The sequence below is a fragment of the Rhinoderma darwinii genome, chromosome 2, assembly GCF_050947455.1.
Source record: "Rhinoderma darwinii isolate aRhiDar2 chromosome 2, aRhiDar2.hap1, whole genome shotgun sequence".
NCBI lineage: Eukaryota > Metazoa > Chordata > Amphibia > Anura > Rhinodermatidae > Rhinoderma > Rhinoderma darwinii.
This window is the reverse complement of record NC_134688.1, coordinates 164848277-164867910: the sequence shown is the minus strand read 5'-3', so window position 1 is coordinate 164867910 and position 19634 is coordinate 164848277. Positions and strand designations below refer to the sequence as shown.

At 38.8% G+C, this 19634-nt stretch overlaps 1 protein-coding gene across 3 annotated transcripts in view; it reads right to left on the bottom strand.

Moving 5' to 3' along the window:
- The window catches only part of NALCN (sodium leak channel, non-selective), a 722821-nt gene that overhangs the window by 476673 nt on the left and 226514 nt on the right, over positions 1-19634 (bottom strand). For all 3 annotated transcript variants that reach the window (XM_075852442.1, XM_075852444.1, XM_075852443.1), the window contains one exon: positions 12750-12901. In XM_075852442.1, coding sequence (XP_075708557.1) covers positions 12750-12901 — 152 coding nt within the window. The remainder of the gene's footprint in view (positions 1-12749; positions 12902-19634) is intronic.

Here is a 19634-nt window from a genome sequence, read left to right as displayed (position 1 = left end):
TAACCAGAGTAGAAAGAGAAGTGGGAGGCCCCGCTGCACAACTGAGCAACAAGACAAGTACATTAGAGTCTCTAGTTTGAGAAATAGACGCCTCACAGGTCCTCAACTGGCAGCTTCATTAAATAGTACCCGCAAAACGCCAGTGTCAACGTCTACAGTGAAGAGGCGACTCAGGGATGCTGGCCTTCAGGGCAGAGTGGCAAAGAAAAAGCCATATCTGAGACTGGCTAATAAAAGGAAAAGATTAATATGGGCAAAAGCACACAGACATTGGACAGAGGAAGATTGGAAAAAGTGTTATGAACAGACGAATCGAATTTTGAGGTGTTTGGATCACACAGAAGAACATTTGTGAGACGCAGAACAACTGAAAAGATGCTGGAAGAGTGCCTGACGCCATCTGTCAAGCATGGTGGAGGTAATATGATGGTCTGGGGTTGCTTTGGTGCTGGTAAAGTGGGAGATTTGTACAAGGTAAAAGAGATTTTGAATAAGGAAGGCTATCACTCCATTTTGCAACGCCATGCCATACCCTGTGGACAGCGCTTGATTGGAGCCAATTTCATCCTACAACAGGACAATGACCCAAAGCACACCTCCAAATTATGCAAGAACTATTTAGGGAAGAAGCAGGCAGCTGGTATTCTATGTGTAATGGAGTGGCCAGCGCAGTCACCAGATCTCAAACCCATAGAGCTGTTGTGGGGGCAGCTTGACCGTATGGTACGCAAGAAGTGCCCATCAAGCCAATCCAACTTGTGGGAGGGCCTTCTGGAAGGATGGGGTGAAATTTCTCCCGATTACATGCTGTAATTACTGCAAATGGAGCATTCTTTGACGAAAGCAAAGTTTGAAGGAGAAAATTATTATTTGAAATTAAAATCATTATTTCTAACCTTGTCAATGTCTTGACTATATTTTCTAGTCATTTTGCAACTCATTTGATAAATATAAGTGTTAGTTTTCATGGAAAACACAAAAAACTTTTGAACGGTAGCGTACCTGTGACAGATTGATTTGACTAGATATGTATGCTTGTAAAAATACTCCCTATTTTGATCTTCTAGATGGCTATGTTAACCTATGCATCTATTAATATTTGTATTGTCTGCAAAAAAAAAAATTCAATAAAAAATAACGTTGAAAAAAACTAAGTCTTTTTTATTTAGTTTAATTTTGTGATATTGCAATAATTGAGGTTTGATTTATTAGTTATCTGTGTCGTGTGCTGAACATTTCTGTGCGTAATAATGATAAGGAGTAGAATGTTTATTAGTATATTTTTAGTGCACATGTGTTACCCTAGGGATACTATGCTGAGGAAGCTTTATATTAAGCACTCTCGTCTTTCTTAACTCTTGCAAAAAAAAACAATAAAATCCTCCTAAGAGCATTAAGCAGCTCAGTTCAAGTACTTTTATCTGGAGACACAAGTAGGACAGGATTTCAGGACAGTCTGCAAATATGCCAATTTATCTTTATTATTACACTCATTGGGAACAATGAAAATAGTTGGTTCATTATAAAATCAGATTATAAAGCATCGGAGTAAATGCCTATTTTAGAATAGACCTAAGCAAGTTTATAATATAAAGATCCAGAAGCAAATACTGGAAAGGAATCTACCCATATCAGCAGCATGACCTTTAAAGGGGTTGTCTGGTGTGGGCAAAACCTTTTTGTTATCAGCAGCTGGCAACAAGCTTATTATGGAGGCACCCACTGATGGGATCTCTCACAATCAGCTATTCCCTCTGCGGGAAGGAACTTGAAGGTTCTCATTTTCCCTACTGTAGAGTAAACTAATCATGACACAACGCCCATTGAAATCAATGGAGTGTCAGTGTAGTACATAGATGTGTTGGGTCCTCCCAATTAAGAGACATTCTATGTAGAAACTTTCAACGAGGCTGATAGGATGAATAGACACTACTCACCAACAGGGGGCATGAGCACTAAAAGTGCCTAGGGCATCATGAACTCTAAATATGGCCATGCCTGGCACATACACCACACGCATACAATGGGCCCCCTTGACATTTTCTTTTTTAAGTGTATTGAATAGCGTAGTTGACTATGCTCTGCAATAAAGAGGCATCTCACAAAAATATTTTTTCATAATGGGAGGTAATTGGCGATATATATGCCAATGTATCGGAGGTATACTCTAGTGAACCGCTGATATACACTGTAGTGTGAACAGAGGCTAAGTTGAAATGTATTTATGATCAGATGTTTTACCAATTTGTAGACCAGTCTGAGTCTTATGCGGCCCTAATAATAGACTTTGTTCATCAATAGATAGACATCATAGTCACATTAGCCAGTCAGTGACTCATAACTACTGATGAAAATCTGGACCCTAGTCATTGAAGCTTTACAAGTGTAGCAGGTTCAGGCCACATTATTCTAAAATGGAGATGTGAAAAGACTATAATGTGTCTGTGTCCACATTAATCTTCTGAGACAAATACAAAGAATATTATATAAACTGTGGTACAACAGTGTGTACATAAAGTGACAACATTTGTTCCATGCTCATCTATTGTCTGGGGTTTTCTTCTCAGGTCTTACTATGCTAATAAAAGTAATGGAAATCTAATTATTGAGGCTTTTTTTTAAAAAAAAATTCAGAACGACTAAATACATTTTCTAATAAATATCTGACTAGTATTAAATTCCAGCTCTGCATTCAGTTTACGTGGGCTATTGCGGTTTCTTCACAGTCCTCTCCTTTCTAGCTCATTGTCAAGATATGTCACAGTTACTAATTGGTCTCATGACTTTCCTGTCAAATGGATAATCACTGTAATTAGCAAACATCCATGAAGATAAACATGGACCATTACTTTCACTGTGGCGTGGTAATAAACACTTCTGCTATATGGTATAATCTGGTCCTGCCATGAAAACCATGTTGAACCAAGTCATGATCCCCATATTAATTGTAATATTTATAAAAGCTAGAAGAAAGTATGTTGTGAAATACAAAAAAAAAACTTCACCCATTAGCAAATGTTTTAAAATGTTCAAAGGAAAGTACGGTGACTCAGTAGTTGGAACTGTTACCTTGAAGCACTGGAGTCCTAGATTCAAATCCAACCAAAGAAAACACTTGCATGGAGTCTGTAAGTTCTCCCTGTATTTAAATGGGTATCCTCTGGTTTCCTCCCACATTTAAAATCTATACTGATGGATTAATTGGCTTTCCATAAAATTGGCCCTAGCGTGTCTTTGAAATAGGGAAATTAGATTGTGAGTTCCACTGGGGACAAGGACTGATGAAAATCTCAGTACACTGTTGCAACATGAAATGCATTCTTTTACAGTATATATATATATTTTTATATATATATATATATATATATATATATATATATATATATATATAGATATATCTATATCTATATATATATATATAAATATATATATATATATACACACGGTCGAGTCACATCAGACAGCCTATCGCGCACTTTATATAACCACCAAGCCAGCCCACGACACATCACTTCCTTCATGGGCTACGCTCTGTCGACGTCAAAACTGTTTAAATGTATATTAGATATCATCTCATCTGGATAAAACGTTGAGTAATTTTTTAAATACAGTACATTGCATTACATGTACTGATCTTGAGTTACAGCCTGTATTATAGAACAGAGCTGCATTAACCGTTTTACTGGTAATTATTGGAAACAGTCAACATGCTTGATGACAGACACACCATAAGAGCTGAACGCCTATAATGCAGCAGGATGGGTTTGTTTTTCTTAGATCAGATTAATGTAAAGTTCCTGCTGTGCAATGCAAATCACCAGTGCTAGCTCTGTGCAGATTTCAGCTCTAAAACCTGCAAAATTGTAGTTGCAACTGTTGACTTTAAAATATGCTGTGAAAATTTGCAACAAAAAAAGTGGAGCACATGGTAGCACCAAATTTATTCTATGTTTCATATCTTTTTTACAGCCCCCTCGTCATTTTTGAAAAGTATCTAGAAAAAGGGCAAGGCTAAACAGGATTATATAAAGAACTATAAATAATTTAATAAAAGCATGCACCATTTTTTGGGCCCAAAATACAGATGTACAAGAGGGGGCGTAATGAAATAAAGTGTTTTTTTTTCTACTTATTCATTTGTGCTGCGACATAAAATCTACCTTATTTTCAGAATATATTTCAAATTGGTCTAATCTGTAAATCTATTAACAAAAATAACATGGTCTTGAAATACTTATGCAATATAGAAAGATGTCGGCTCATCTCCAGCCTTGCTCTCTCCTGAATGTTCATTTAACCCCTTGCCACCGCAGTAATTTTTTGTTTTTAGTTTTTTCCTCCCCACCTTTCAAAAGCCATAACTTTCTTATTTTTCCAACTATATAACTGTATGATGGCTTGTCTTTCCAAGAGTAGTTGTAGTTTTTCATAGAAGCATTTATTGTACCATATATTAGGAAACTGGAAAAAATTCTTTGTTGGGTGGAAGGGGAAAAAAAACTGTAAGGGTATGTTCACACGGCAGCCTCCGTTACGTCTGAAATTACGGAGCTGTTTTCAGGAGAAAACAGCTCCGGCATTTCAGACGTAATGGCATGTGCAGGCGCTTTTCGCTGCATCCATTACGGACGTAATTGGAGCTGTTTTTCCATGGAGTCAAGGGGAAACGGCTCCAATTACGTCTCAAGAAGTGACAGGTACTTCTTTGACGCGGGCGTGTTTTTAAAGGCCCGTCTTTTGACAGCGGCACGTAAAAAAAATGACCCTCGGCACAGAACATCGTAAAACCCATTCAAATGAATGGGCAGATGTTTGCTGCCACTTTGGAGCCGTATTTTCGGACGTAATTCAGGGCTAAAACGCCCGAATTACGTCCGTAAATAGGGTGTGTGAACCCAGCCTAATTCCGCCATTGTTTAGTCTTTATGGTGTTTAGCATGCGGTAAAAACTGCATGTTGTTAACTTTATTCTTGGGGTCAATACGATCATCGCAATACCAAATTTATAATTTTTTTATGTTTTACTACTTTTACAAAGAAAAAAAGAATAGTTAAAAAAAAATTGTTTGGTGTTGCAAAATTCTAAGAGACAAGTTTTTTTTTGTAGATTGATTCTTGTAAGGGGTTGTTTTTTTGTGGGACAAGCTATAGTTTTTATTGGTACCATTTTGGGGTACATAAGTCTTTTTGATCACTTTTTATTCCATTTCTGTAGGAAACAAGCTGACCAAAAAACAGCAATTCTAGCGTTCTTTTTCCCCGCATTCAATGTGTGGGTTAAATAATGTTACATTGTAATAGTTCAGACTTTACATTACTTTTGGAGAAAAATGGGTAAAGGGGGGGGGGGTTTGATCTTAATATTTAAATATTTGTATATTAAAAAGTTAACTATTAGTTAACTATTGTTAGCTTTTTTTCTTTAGACTTGAACTAGCGATCTTTGGATTGCTTGCACGATATACTGCAATACTTATGTATTGCAGTATAACGTGTTTCTTTACCGGCTCCTGTGAAGCCCTGCCAGGAGAATGGCGGACCTGGGAGCTTTCATTAGGCCATCAGGCTGCTATGACAACCATCAACTTAAATTTGCCATTTCTCTGCTCAATTTGTTGTGCGCAACTTGTGTTACTGTGAAAAGACAGCACTATAATTATTATGCTGTGTTTCCTGGCTTTAGAAACATTTTACATGTGGCCATAATGCACAGGATAGGTCATCAGTATATAATCGGTGGTGGTCCGAAACTCGGACTCCACACCAATCAGCTGTTTCGTCTGCTTCCAGGCACCGGATGTCCGTGCCAAAAGGAGATGGCTCCGGTCACAGTATAGCGGCCATGCTGCAGTACTGCAGCTCTGCTCCTATTCAAGTGACTATAAGCAGAGTTGCAGTACTGCAGCATGGCCACTGTACAGTGTACGGAGCCATCTGCTTCCGACACCATCCACACCTGGATCTCAGGCCCCGACAGATCATATACTGATGACCTATAGAGACAGATGATATAATCGTTAACATTTGCTAAAATGGCATTGTAGTATTTCCAGCTGACAGTATATGACGTCACAAGAACAAGTGCAATAACATTGTATGCTACTAAAGCTATTAAATACCAAAATATGTAAATTGTATTTTCTTATTAAAGTTCAAGGGTAGTAAGGCTTCTTTTCACACTAGCCTTACTATATGTTTACCTCTCTTCCGTCAGAGGAAGAGAGGATCAATACATTAACCCCTTAACGACCACCAATATGCCTTTTCACGGCGGCCGTTAAGGGTACTTATGTCAGAGCGCCGCCTTTTCACCTAAAGCGGGCGTTGGGTGGTCTAAAGACAGCCGGGCACCTGCTCTAATGTGCGGAATCGATTTCAACATAGATCTCACCCATTTAACCCCTTAGATGCGGCGCTCAATAGCAAGTGCCGCATCCAAGTGGTTTTGGAGGGAGGGTGCTTCCTCTCTCACTCCATCGGCACCCTACAATTGCAATCGCAGGGTGACGATGGCTTCTAACAAAGGCCCCCAGGTCTGCCTGTAGTGGATGCCTGCTAGGCTATGCCTATGACCTAGCAGGTGCCTGTCAATTTTACACTGAAGTATTGCAGTGTATTATAAAAGCGATCAGAAGATCGCATAGTGAAGTCCGCTAGTGGGACTAAAACTAAAGTTATCAAAAAGTTTAATAAAGTTGATAATAAATAAATAAAAATCCCAAATAAAAAAAGGAAAAACCCACTTTTTCCCTTATAAAATACTTTAATATTAAAATACAATTCTTTTAAAAAACATTACACATATTTAGTATTGCCGCGTCCGTAACGACCCCAACTATAAAGCTATTATGTTATTCATCCCGCTCGGTGAACGCTGTCAAAAATAAAATAAAAAAACATTGCCAGAATTGCTGATTTCTGTTCATCCTGCTTCAAAAAAAATTGATAAAAAGTGATTAAAAAGTTGCATGTACTGTAAAATGGTACCAATATAAACTAGAAATCGTCCAGTTAAACAAAGGCCTCATACAGCTGCATCGGCATAAAAATAAAACAATTATGGCTCTATAAACATTGCGACAGAAAAAAAAATTTTTTTGTGTAAAAGTAGTAAAGCATACAAAAACTATATAAATTTTATATCGCCACAATCGTAACGACCCACTGAATAAAGTTGTTATGTTATTTATACCACACAGTAAACGGCGTAAATCTAAGTAGCAGAAACGGGTGGTGAAATTTATGGGGTTTTTTCCATTACCCCCCCAAAAAAGTTAATAAAAGTTAATCAATAAATTATATGTATCCCAAAATAGTGCTAGTAAAAAACGCAATTTGTCCCGCAAAAATCAAGACCTTATACAGCTATGTCGATGCAAAAACAAAAAAGTTATAGCTCTTGGAATGCGACGATGGAAAAACTTAAAAAATAGCTTGGTCATTAAGGTCTAAAATAGGCTGGTCTTTAAGGGGTTAAACGGAAAGCAACGGTTCCGTTAGAATTACCATTGATTTTAATGGTAATAACTTTTGTTTCAGTTGCTTTCCATTTGTCTCCGTTCGCTAGGTTTCTATTTTTTTCAACGGAAAAAAAAGTGCAGTCTGCAGAACTTTTGTTTCCGTTCAAAAAACGGAAACCTAGCGAACGTAGACATACGTAAAGCGACTGATACAAAAGAATTAGCATTGAAATCAATGGTAACTCTAACGGAACCGTTGCTTTACATTTAATGCATAGATCCTCTACTCCTATGACGGAAGAGAGGTAAACTTATAGTAACGGTAGTGTGAACTTAGCCTTAAATCACATGAAAAGATCTATGAATTTACATTAGTTCTTCATATTTTTTGAGGCATGTGAAATGTTCAAACTGTTTTCTTTTTTCGTTTTTAGCTATAAAGTCTTTGCATTATTGGAAAATCTACATAAGTCACAGACTCCTGAGGACTTTATGTTGCTGTAACACCCATGGCCGCAGGAAGTCAGGATCACTCACCACCTGATGGCCGCAGCCATGGATCTGGTCCCATCCGAGCCTCTTCGCTACTGTCTGAAGTTACCACAGGTACACCTATCCGGACTATTGAACTTGATTTGTACCCTTTTGGCCAGCTGCTATACCGTCAAGGCGGTATGGCCCAGTGGGTCCACGAACCTAACGTGACAGTTGCATTCTGGTTTTATGGCATTCAAAGACGTTGTCATACGTATGTGGTCAGCATTAGATGCTACATGTTTGATAGACATTGCAGATATGGCAACTTATGAGCTACAAGTAGGCAAGTCTGAAGGAAGGCTTCAACATCAGACACATCAAGGCAAGGTTAGACAGCCATGGGTGATTTGACAGACAAATTCCCCTTTGATAATACCCCTCTCCCCACCAGACTCCTCAAGGTTTAAATTCATACATTTATAGAGCCGAATGGAAGGATATACAGTTCACTTTAAAGAATAAAGTTTATGTAACTCTTTCCCTGCTTGTTGCATGTGAAGAACATAATGGATTAATGGAAATTTCATACATATATTCTGACTCTATCTGGTGAATTAGGGGATAATTCATTTGGACATATTGGGATTTGTCAGAACAGAATCTTAATAAGTCACTACAAAGTAGCTATCTACTTGAGCAAAAGGTAATCATAATTAATATAAATTTAACCAAAATAATCTGTACAAACTTAGCTTTAAGGGTTTGTCTGGTTTAGAAAAAACTTTTTCAAATATCTTATTAGGGAATTCTGAGTTAATTGAAGTGGTCCCCATTTCAGGGGATGAATGACTAGAAAGAGCATTTGTTTCTCTGGAGGATATGGCAAATCAGTGCATTACACGAACAGATTATTAATTTAAATGTGCCTGGTCTAATGCTTAATTTTCCCTTTGGTGTGATATCATTAAGCGACTAACAAAAAGAGATTGTCCAAAATGAACAACCCCTTAAATCCTAACTCCACTTAAACCTAGAAAATTCAGAGGTAACTTCAATTCACCCATATTTTTCACAGAAATCTCACAGGGGTCCAAAAAGGAGATATAATTTAAAAAGGCTGGTAGTTCAAACGAACATAGCTTCCTGGCTCCTGTAAGTGTCACGTTGGGTACGTGGACCCACTGGACCGTACCGCCTTAATAGTATGGCAGCTGGCCAACAGGACATAGGTCAAAGTCTATAGTTCGTATAGGTGTACCTGAGGTAGCTTCAGACAGTAGCAAGGCAAGCTCGGATGGGATTTTGGCAGCAGGCGGACACCAGGCGTGGTGTAACAGGACAGGCGGGGTATATGGCACAGCATGACTCCAACTCGATACGACACTTGACCAGTATAGCACGAGATACAGGATACAGGTAGCAGAAACAGGAAACACTGGGAACTGGAAGATACTAGGAGACCATTTGCAGAGACAAACTAGGGTAACGACAACAAAGCTCAGGCAATACAGGAAGGGGTAGAGCCCTTCTTATAGTCCAGGGTGCTCTGGGAGCAATCAGCTCAATCTCACACCTGTGTGCGCTCTGGCTCCTTAAGTCTGGACTGAGCTCTCGAACGCACCGTGGTGGTCACTGTGGAACAGGACGGCCGCATGTGCAGACATCTCTAGAGAGAAGGGCGTCATCCGGATGGAAGAAGTTTGTGGTCGTTTTTACACTTCTTTTGGCGCATGTGCCTTGAAAGTATGCAGTGCATACGCCAAAAGTTATCTATATGGCCCTATTAACTCAATGGATGTGACAAGAGTGTCCTTTTGGCATCCACCGGGCAGGTATACATATGTATACCACTTTTTATTAACTTTATGGTATAGCGTAGTCTGCTGCGCTTTCCTATACTGAAGAATCCTGAAAAAAAAGTATACTGTGCGGTATACATTTCTTTAGCATGTAAGCCTATGGGCAACTTATGCTACTGTGTGCCTATAGGGTAGATTGGCATACGTCAGAGGCTTTCGTTGGAGGTATTGATTGCAAAATATTCCTGTGTCAGAAGCCTCAGATGTGATGTGCACAGAAAAAACCTACAACTAAATCCTCCAAAAATGAACTCAATACCAAAGGTAAAAAGTAATATCTTTATTATTCCATACGATTAAAAACAATCCTAAAGAGCGTTAAGGAAGGAGCCCTCTGCAATACTATATATATATATATATATATATATATATATATATATATATATAGATATATAGATATATATATATAGATAGATAAATAGATCGATAGATAGATAGATAGATAGATTGATTGATATATATATATATATATATATATATATATATATATATATATATATATATATATAGATATATATATATATATATCTACAGTGAAGGAAATAAGTATTTGATCCTTTGCTGATTTTGTAAATTTGCCCACTGTCAAAGACATGAACAGTCTAGAATTTTTAGGCTAGGTTAATTTTACCAGTGAGAGATAGATTATATAAAAAAAAAAAAAATGAAAATCACATTGTCAAAATTATATATATTTATTTGCATTGTGCACAGAGAAATAAGTATTTGATCCCTTTAGCAAACAAGACTTAATACTTCGTGGCAAAACCCTTGTTGGCAAGCACAGCAGTCAGACGTTTTTTGTAGTTGATGATGAGGTTTGCACACATGTTAGATGGAATTTTGGCCCACTCCTCTTTGCAGATCATCTGTAAATCATTAAGATTTCGAGGCTGTCGCTTGGCAACTCGGATCTTCAGCTCCCTCCATAAGTTTTCGATGGGATTAAGGTCTGGAGACTGGCTAGGCCACTCCATGACCTTAATGTGCTTCTTTTTGAGCCACTCCTTTGTTGCCTTGGCTGTATGTTTCGGGTCATTGTCGTACTGGAAGACCCAGCCACGAGCCATTTTTAATGTCCTGGTGGAGGGAAGGAGGTTGTCACTCAGGATTTGACGGTACATGGCTCCATCCATTCTCCCATTGATGAGGTGAAGTAGTCCTGTGCCATTAGCAGAGAAACACCCCCAAAACATAATGTTTCCACCTCCATGCTTGACAGTGGGGATGGTGTTCTTTGGGTCATAGGCAGCATTTCTCTTCCTCCAAACACAGCGAGTTGAGTTAATGCCAAAGAGCTCAATTTTAGTATCATCTGACCACAGCACCTTCTCCCAATCACTCTCAGAATCATCCAGATGTTCATTTGCAAACTTCAGATGGGCCTGTACATGTGCCTTCTTGAGCAGGGGGACCTTGCGGGCACTGCAGGATTTTAATCCATTACGGCGTAATGTGTTACCAATGGTTTTCTTGGTGACTGTGGTCCCAGCTGCCTTGAGATCATTAACAAGTTCCCCCCATGTAGTTTTCGGCTGAGCTCTCACCTTCCTCAGGATCAAGGATACCCCACGAGGTGAGATTTTGCATGGAGCCCCAGATCGATGTCGATTGACAGTCATTTTGTATGTCTTCCATTTTCTTACTATTGCACCAACAGTTGTCTCCTTCTCACCCAGCGTCTTACTTATGGTTTTGAAGCCCATTCCAGCCTTGTGCAGGTCTATGATCTTTTCCCTGACATCCTTAGAAAGCTCTTTGGTCTTGCCCATGTTGTAGAGGTTAGAGTCAGACTGATTAATTGAGTCTGTGGACAGGAGTCTTTTATACAGGTGACCATTTAAGACAGCTGTCTTTAATGCAGGCACCAAGTTGATTTGGAGCGTGTAACTGGTCTGGAGGAGGCTGAACTCTTAATGGTTGGTAGGGGATCAAATATTTATTTCTCTGTGCACAATGCAAATAAATATATATAATTTTGACAATGTGATTATTTTTTTTTTTTTTATATAATCTATCTCTCACTGGTAAAATTAACCTAACCTAAAAATTCTAGACTGTTCATGTCTTTGACAGTGGGCAAACTTACAAAATCAGCAAAGGATCAAATACTTATTTCCTTCACTGTATATATATATATATATATATATATATATATATATATATATATATATATATATATATAGATATATCTATCTATATATATATATATATATAGATATATCTATATATATATATATATATATATATATATATATATATATATATATATATATATATATATATATATATATCATTTGACAAAGGAAGACCCAATGCATAGGGTCAAATAACCTAAATCCATGCATGGGGTTTGAATGCATGAATAGATAAATAAATATAATAAATATGCATACAGTAAATACTAAATATAATAATTTATGAATAAATGTACTAAATACAATGTAAATTGTGTATATACCAAAATGGATGCTGAAAATAGAAATTATGGTGTGGGGAATATCCAAATAACACCCTTCTCCAGCAACTGATGATGTGAAAGAGCTTAAATGTTACATTTGGGGAATGGGATACTTGGGTTTAGTGTAGTTGCACCTGAATTATAAGGTTTTGAGTGAAATTAGGATTTATTTATATAGATCACATTTTTAGTATAACAACATGATATAAAAGTATACAGTACATAGTAGACGCCAGATGAATGTATATGTTTACGTTAAACAAATTTTAACAGATTCCAACAATATTCATGTCCATACTGTATAAAAAAAAATTTGCACTTGCTTTTAAACAGCAAAAATATGCCTGTAACTTTCATTAGAATAAGAACTTACATTGTCACAATAAACATTTCGTTTTCTAAATGTATTTGCAATGCAAACAATAGAACTATTTAACTTCTATTAAAGACTGTACTAACAGCAATAAGGAAATATACCCCAACTTCACATACCTATTTCATTAAATCCACTGTAACCAAGCTCTTGTCTGCTCAGTCCAAGGTCTTCCAGATCCATACACTTAAAGCCCCGAGGACACTGGTATCCTTCTCCATCTGGTGAACAGTGAGTATCCGGAATGGCAAGATTATTCCAAGTTACATTTCTGGAATAAAAATAAAATAAATAATACATTAATCTACAGCCCAGACAGTACATTGCACTAAAAGAAAACAATACTGCATGTAAAACACCAGCTATAAATACCTAAAACATACTAACTAGGATAGTAGCTTTATGCTTCAAGTGTTCCTAATTAAGATTGAGCAGTATTTGTTATGCAGCTTAATGATTCACCACCATATGTGTAAGTCCACACGTAGCGTAAATACAGCAGATTTTTCGCAACGGATTTAATTGCGGAAAATGCGCACCGTAATACAGTAGCAGCAAAGTGGATGAGATTTGAACAAATTTTATCCACAAGCAGTGTAAAAAATCCCACTGAATGAACGGTCATAATGAGATCTGCGTTTTTCTGCAAATTATGTTGCAGAATTGCTGGTTTTCTGTTGTGGGTTTTCCCCATTGAATTTAATTGGGAGGTAAAACCTGCAACAAATAGCAGACGTCAAAATCACAACTCAGAAAAAAAAAAGCCTATACTTACCGGATCGCTATGTTTCTGTGTCCCGCTTGGCCTCCAAGGATGATGTTTCATCCCATGTGACTGCTGCAGCGGTCACAAAGAATGAAATGTCTTCCTAGGAGGCCAGGCTGCAGAATGTCAGAGGGACGTGTCGCCATGGCTACGGGTAAGAATAGGCTTTTTTTTATGGTGCTGTTTTTTGCAGCGGACATTCCGGTCCAACAACTGCACTAAAATTTGGTGTGGTTTTTTGGCCCAAATTTCCTGCGGGGACCAAATCGGATACACTGTGGACTTTTTCGCAGCATATTCGCCCTGTGTGAATATAGCCTACAAGTAAAAAAACACATTTGTCTCTCTTAATCATTGAATCCAACATTGCATTCAAGCAGGGGTAATCAACTGGCAGACCGAGATTCAAATCTGCACCGCAGATGCCAGCTGTCTGCACCCCTATTTTGTAGAACTGGAAGGGAAGGGAGTTCACACATCACGGATTTGTTGTGAATTTGTTGTCAGCTTCCAATGCGGGTTTTACCCTCCTATATATATGTACACACATATGACAGCCTATTCTGAAAAGTCACCTGAAAGGTTAGGTACGCTTTAAGAAAAACCTCAAACAAGTAGGGATGTCGCGATACCAGAATTTGGACTTCGATATCGATACTTCGTATAGTATTGTGATTTCGATACCAAAATGATACTTTGCCAACAGTAATAAAAATAAAAAAAAGTTCCATTTTCTGATGTGAGGCGCGAGGTGTGATGAATTTTGAATGTGCCTCACATTAATAGTAATTAACCCCATCATGTTTCTCAGTCATAATGGCTTAATGTGTAAGGTACATCATGGGGTTAATTACTCTTAATGTGAGGCACATGGAGGTTAAATTCATCACAACTCGTGCCTCACAATAAGTGAAAGAAAGCTGTTTTTATTTAATTTTTTTTTACAGCGCACACGTAAATGATGCAAAAAAATTGTTGTGCAGGTTATTTCGGCCGTGCAAATACCAAATATGTGTATTTTATGTATTGAGACTTATTTTAATGTTTATTGTAATAAAGTACTTTTTTTTTAATTTAATATTACTTCATGTTTTTACTTTATTTTTAAACTTTAATGTACTGGCATATATCTATATGCCAGTACATTAGCCTGCGTACTGATAATACACAGGCAGTTGTTAGGACATACCTAAGTATGCCCTAACAACAGGAAATATGGTAAGACAGCCCTGGGGTCCTTCAATGGACACTGGGCTGTCTGCCCATATATGGTATGTCCCTCAATCGCGTCACAGAGATTCTTGTGACGCGATCCAAGGGGCATCCCCCTTCTCACTTTCCTCTTGAATGCTGCGGTCAGCTTTGATCACAGCATTCAGGAGAATAGCGGTGGAGATGAGAGGTTTCTCTGATCTCCACCGTTATAGAGTGGGGCTGCGGCTGTGTAATACAGCCATTGCCCCGCTCCAGACATTAAGTGCATGCGCGGTCAGCATGAGGTGATGCAGCCGGCGCTGCACTAATGAGTGGCGGCGGAGGCACTGAGGACAGAACATGGGGGTGTTTTGTAGTGCGCCCGCCATGTTCTGTCTTCATTGCCGGCAATCATTAGTGCAGCGCTGGCCGCATCACATCATCCTGACGGCGCGCACTTATCAGGATCGGGGCAATGATTGTATTACAAAGCCGCAGTCCCGCTCTCATACATTCATGTGTTACTATACTTAGCAGTGAGGCTGCACAGCTAAGTATCGAAATACATGAAATAACGGGATCGAACCGCTTGGGAATGCATGGTATCGAAACAGTATCGAAGCCGGTCTGTAGGGTGAAACGCGCGTCGAGGCGTTTATTCATCCATCTCCTTAGGTTGCCGGTTCCTCTCCCATCACGTCTCAGGGTATGTGTTTACCTTCATTTTTCTACTATTGATCTTTCCTGACCATTATCCCCTCACATCGCTCTGGCCTCTTGTGCCTGCTTTTTATGTCAGGATTTTTCATGTCTATTTCTGTGTACTATATATGCAGTTAGGTAGCACTTCATCATATGTGGGTATGGTTATTCCATACGCACGGTTCATTTATCTCTCCCTGTGGGTTATGTGAGTGGTTCTTGGTCACTGATGGTTGGTTGACTCTGCTTGCCTATGGTCTTTTACATCTGACCTTACTGTTTGTATCTCCATTTATGGTGCATCCTTTTTTATTCCGTAGTATGTTATTGTGTATTATATTCAATAAAGATTTTCTACTTTTGCATATAATTTTTCATATTATTTCTTTAGGGGCTATGTCACTATGACATGTCAGAAGTTTGTTGAACGTTTAGTTACCCTTAAGGCTAGATTCACACGGGCGTTGTACATCTCGGACGTGAAAAACTTGAGTTTTTTATGCCCGAGGTGCATCCGTGCTCTGCGCTGTGGGATCCGATATCACGCATCCTCCATAGACTAGAGTCTATGGAGGAATGCGTGAAGCGTGAAAAAATAGGACATGTCCTATTTTCTCACGGACCCTTCACACGGTCCATTGAATTATATAGGTCTGTGTGATGGCCGTTGTTTCAACGGACGTCACATGGACGTTTAACACGTTCATGTGAATAAGGCCTTAACGTTATATCTTTAGAGAAATAGTGATGCCATGCTACTAACTTCTGATAGTATTGTGAGATGGTTTATAATTTGCAATTCTGCATTATTGTATATAACAATTTTCATTTTATGATTGTTCATACATAGAGCCAATCGGCCCATATTTCTTTGTTTCTTTTCATTTATTTGTAGACTAAACTTTTAATAAAAAGGTGAAGAATGTATAGACAAGCTTTCTTTGCCTCCTGTTGATTTCAATGGGAGTTAAGAGACGGAACAGCGGGAAGAAAGAGCATGTTGCTTTGTTTTAAAAGCTAAAAAGCGCGAGAGGGTAAAAAAATGCCTCCGTCTCCCATTGAAATCAATGGGAGACGTTTTTTTGTCGCTGATTCTGACTCGGTTTCAGCATCAATATCAGCGCCAAAAAACTCAGTGTGAACAGGGCCTAAAGCATGAAATTGGGCAAAATTAATTAAAAGGCACATGCTTCCTAATAAATTTGGTGCAAGTGTAGATTTGCAACAAAATTTGTGTTCATTTAAGGCTTCATAATAAACAAATTAATACATGTGACAAAAACTATATCTCCTTGGAGATATCAGTTATCTAAGTATAATGTTAATCCAGCCTAACCCAGGTCTGTTCTACTCAGTGTGCTCAGATAATGGCTCAAGATCTACTGTTCTTCACTGCAAGGGTATGTTCACACACAACCAAAAAAGTCTGAAAATACGTCTGAGGTCCTGATTTTCAGTCGTTTTTTATTCAAACTTTTACGGCCATTTTTGGAGCTTACAGCCTGAAAAACGGCCGAAAATAAGCCGTGTGAACATACCCCAAAACTAATGATGTACCAACTGTAAAGCTTGGGGAAGCAACCTAGGGGAAGAATGTTACCACATCCCTAAAAGCTTTGAAGTTGGAGTTCTATTGGTCCTTTTTCAGAAAATACAACATTCTAACTATTTTGACCAATGATGGAGTACCGGCAATTTTTGACCAGTAAGCATTGAGTTAAAAGATTTTTACTGTATAGTATGCAAAATAACAATTATAATTTATCATTTATAAAACACTCCTGCAACCCTAATACCTTCTAACTTTGCACATACACATATACATATACATACAAATATTGCCCATTTATATGCTGCACATTTGTCCATACGAAAAAAAAGTTACAGAAATGGGCAAGTAATGTTTACTGCATTCTTAGAAAATTAACTTAATGTTACTGACACCTATTACCTACTTATAACCTATGGGACAGCTGGTTGATGGTTGGGGGAGATTTTATGCCACCAGCAAAATAATTACATAGACCAGCTGAGCTTGGTCAACATCTGCCATCTGCAAATCACTTATCAATCAAGCACTTAATGAGTCGTAGGGCTTTTGATTTTCAGCAATATTTCAGCTATTTTTAACTGGGTCTCAACTGGTAAAAATTGTATTACTATTAAATCTTTATCTAATTTATTCAAAAACTGACATTCCCCATACAAATTATGACAGCGTGCTCAAATCAATCTCCATTGAGCTTTGAATGACCCTTGCAATAAAAATGACAAAATCAGCTGGGAGGCTCTGACCTTTCTCCATCCTAAAATAGCATATGTGGCTGCTGCTTTCTCTTTTTTTTTTTTTTCATACAGAAAGTTCAATACAAAGTAAACTTTGACTACACGTTTTACGAGTATTCTAAATTTAGCCAGTTCATAAACTTATAATACTGTATTTTCCCCGTGTATTGTAAATCTTTCTAATAGTTATTAGCCTGAATCGCTCACCTAACACCTACTAACTTAGGATTTCTTAGAGTTTATATATTTTCCAATAAATACAAGATGCAGGAAACTATACTGCTAACTATACAAAGAAAAATATAGAAAGCACCTTTTTATGCTTTTGTTGAAGACAGTAAATAAATAAAATGAATATAAAAAATACAAACATAGTAACAAAGTCTCCTCACACCTTAGGCTATGTCCGCAATAGAATTCACTAGTCGGGGGTGTAGCTAAAGGCTCATGGGCCCGATGCAAAAGTTCTTATTGGGCCCCCCCCCGCAAACTTCTCATGGCCGACGGTCCGCAGCTTTCAGCTGCATCGCTGGGTCTCCTAAGTGACCCAATAATGCAGCACTAGCAGCCAGGGTCGTCACTGAGGACTTAAAATGTATGGGGAAATAGCCCCAATACATATGTGTCCACCCAAAAAAATGTGTTTGTGTGTGTGTATAGGAGACAGCATAGAATATCTATAGCACTACGACCCTATAAACTATGGATAGGATTAGATACATTGGCTCAGCAGACAGTATCACACATGATAGGATTAGATACAGTAGCCCAGCAGACAGTATCACACATGATAGGATTAGATACAGTGGCTTAGCAGACAGAATTACACATGATAGGATTAGATATAAGGCCCAGCAGACAGTTTCACACATGATGGGATTAGATACACAGCTCAGCAGACAGTATCACACATTATAGGATTAGATACAGTGGCTCAGCAGTCAGTATTACACATGATAGGATTGGAGATAGGGCCCAGCAGACAGTATCACACATGATGGGATTAGATACACAGCTCAGCAGACAGTATCACACATGATAGGATTAGATATAAGGCCCAGCAGACAGTATCACACATGATAGGATTAGATACACAGCTCCGCAGACAGTATCACACATGATGGGATTAGATACAGTAGCTCAGCAGACAGTATCACACATTATAGGATTAGATACAGTGGCTCAGCAGTAGAGTATCACACATGATTGGATTAGATACAGTGACTGAGCAGACAGTATCACACATGATAGGATTAGATATAGGGCCCAGCTCGCTGACATTGCGGCTGGAACCAGGAAAGGTAACAATAATAATTGTTTTGCTTCTTTATGTGTTACCAATTATTTTCGTGTATTTCTGTTTTTTTACAAGTTCGGTTGTTGGACTACTTTGGATTCGAAGACTACTTCAATGACAGCGTTTTTTTATTCTCCATAAAATGGTTAATGGGGTATAACGGTTCTCACCGGTTTGTTCGTGGATCCTCGTTGTCGTCTGAGAGATGGTGCTTGGAACCCAGGCAACGCTTGGCACAGTGGGTAGAAGCGGTCAGATGGATAAGCAGAAGTCAGGACAGGCAGCAGACGTCGTAACGGGTATGGCAGCAATAGGTCAAGGCAGGCAGCAGATGTCGTAACGGGTATGGCAGCAATAGTCAAGGCAGGTGGCAGACAAGGATAGTCAAGTTCAAGCAGAGGTCAGTAACGGGAAATCCAGACAAAAGGCAGAAGGAATGGAAACAGGGAACTAGGGCACAGGGAACTCAAGGGGAACTTGAACAAGCAGGGATGGAAGGTAGGAGGAACCTTAAATAGGAAATTCTAGGAATTAAGGCGCGCGCTGGCCCTTTAAGGCAGGACGAGTCAGCGTGCACGCCCTCTAGTAACTGCAGCCGCACATCGAGGATGCCGACAGCGGAAGGAGGTAATGGATGCACTCACCTGACGCCGTCCAGGGCCAGCAGAGCGTCCGGACCGGGTAAGTGGAGCTCGGGCTGAGCAGCTGATGAGGGAGGGCGCCGGAACCGGAGCAGAGGCCATGGGAACGGCACGGCAG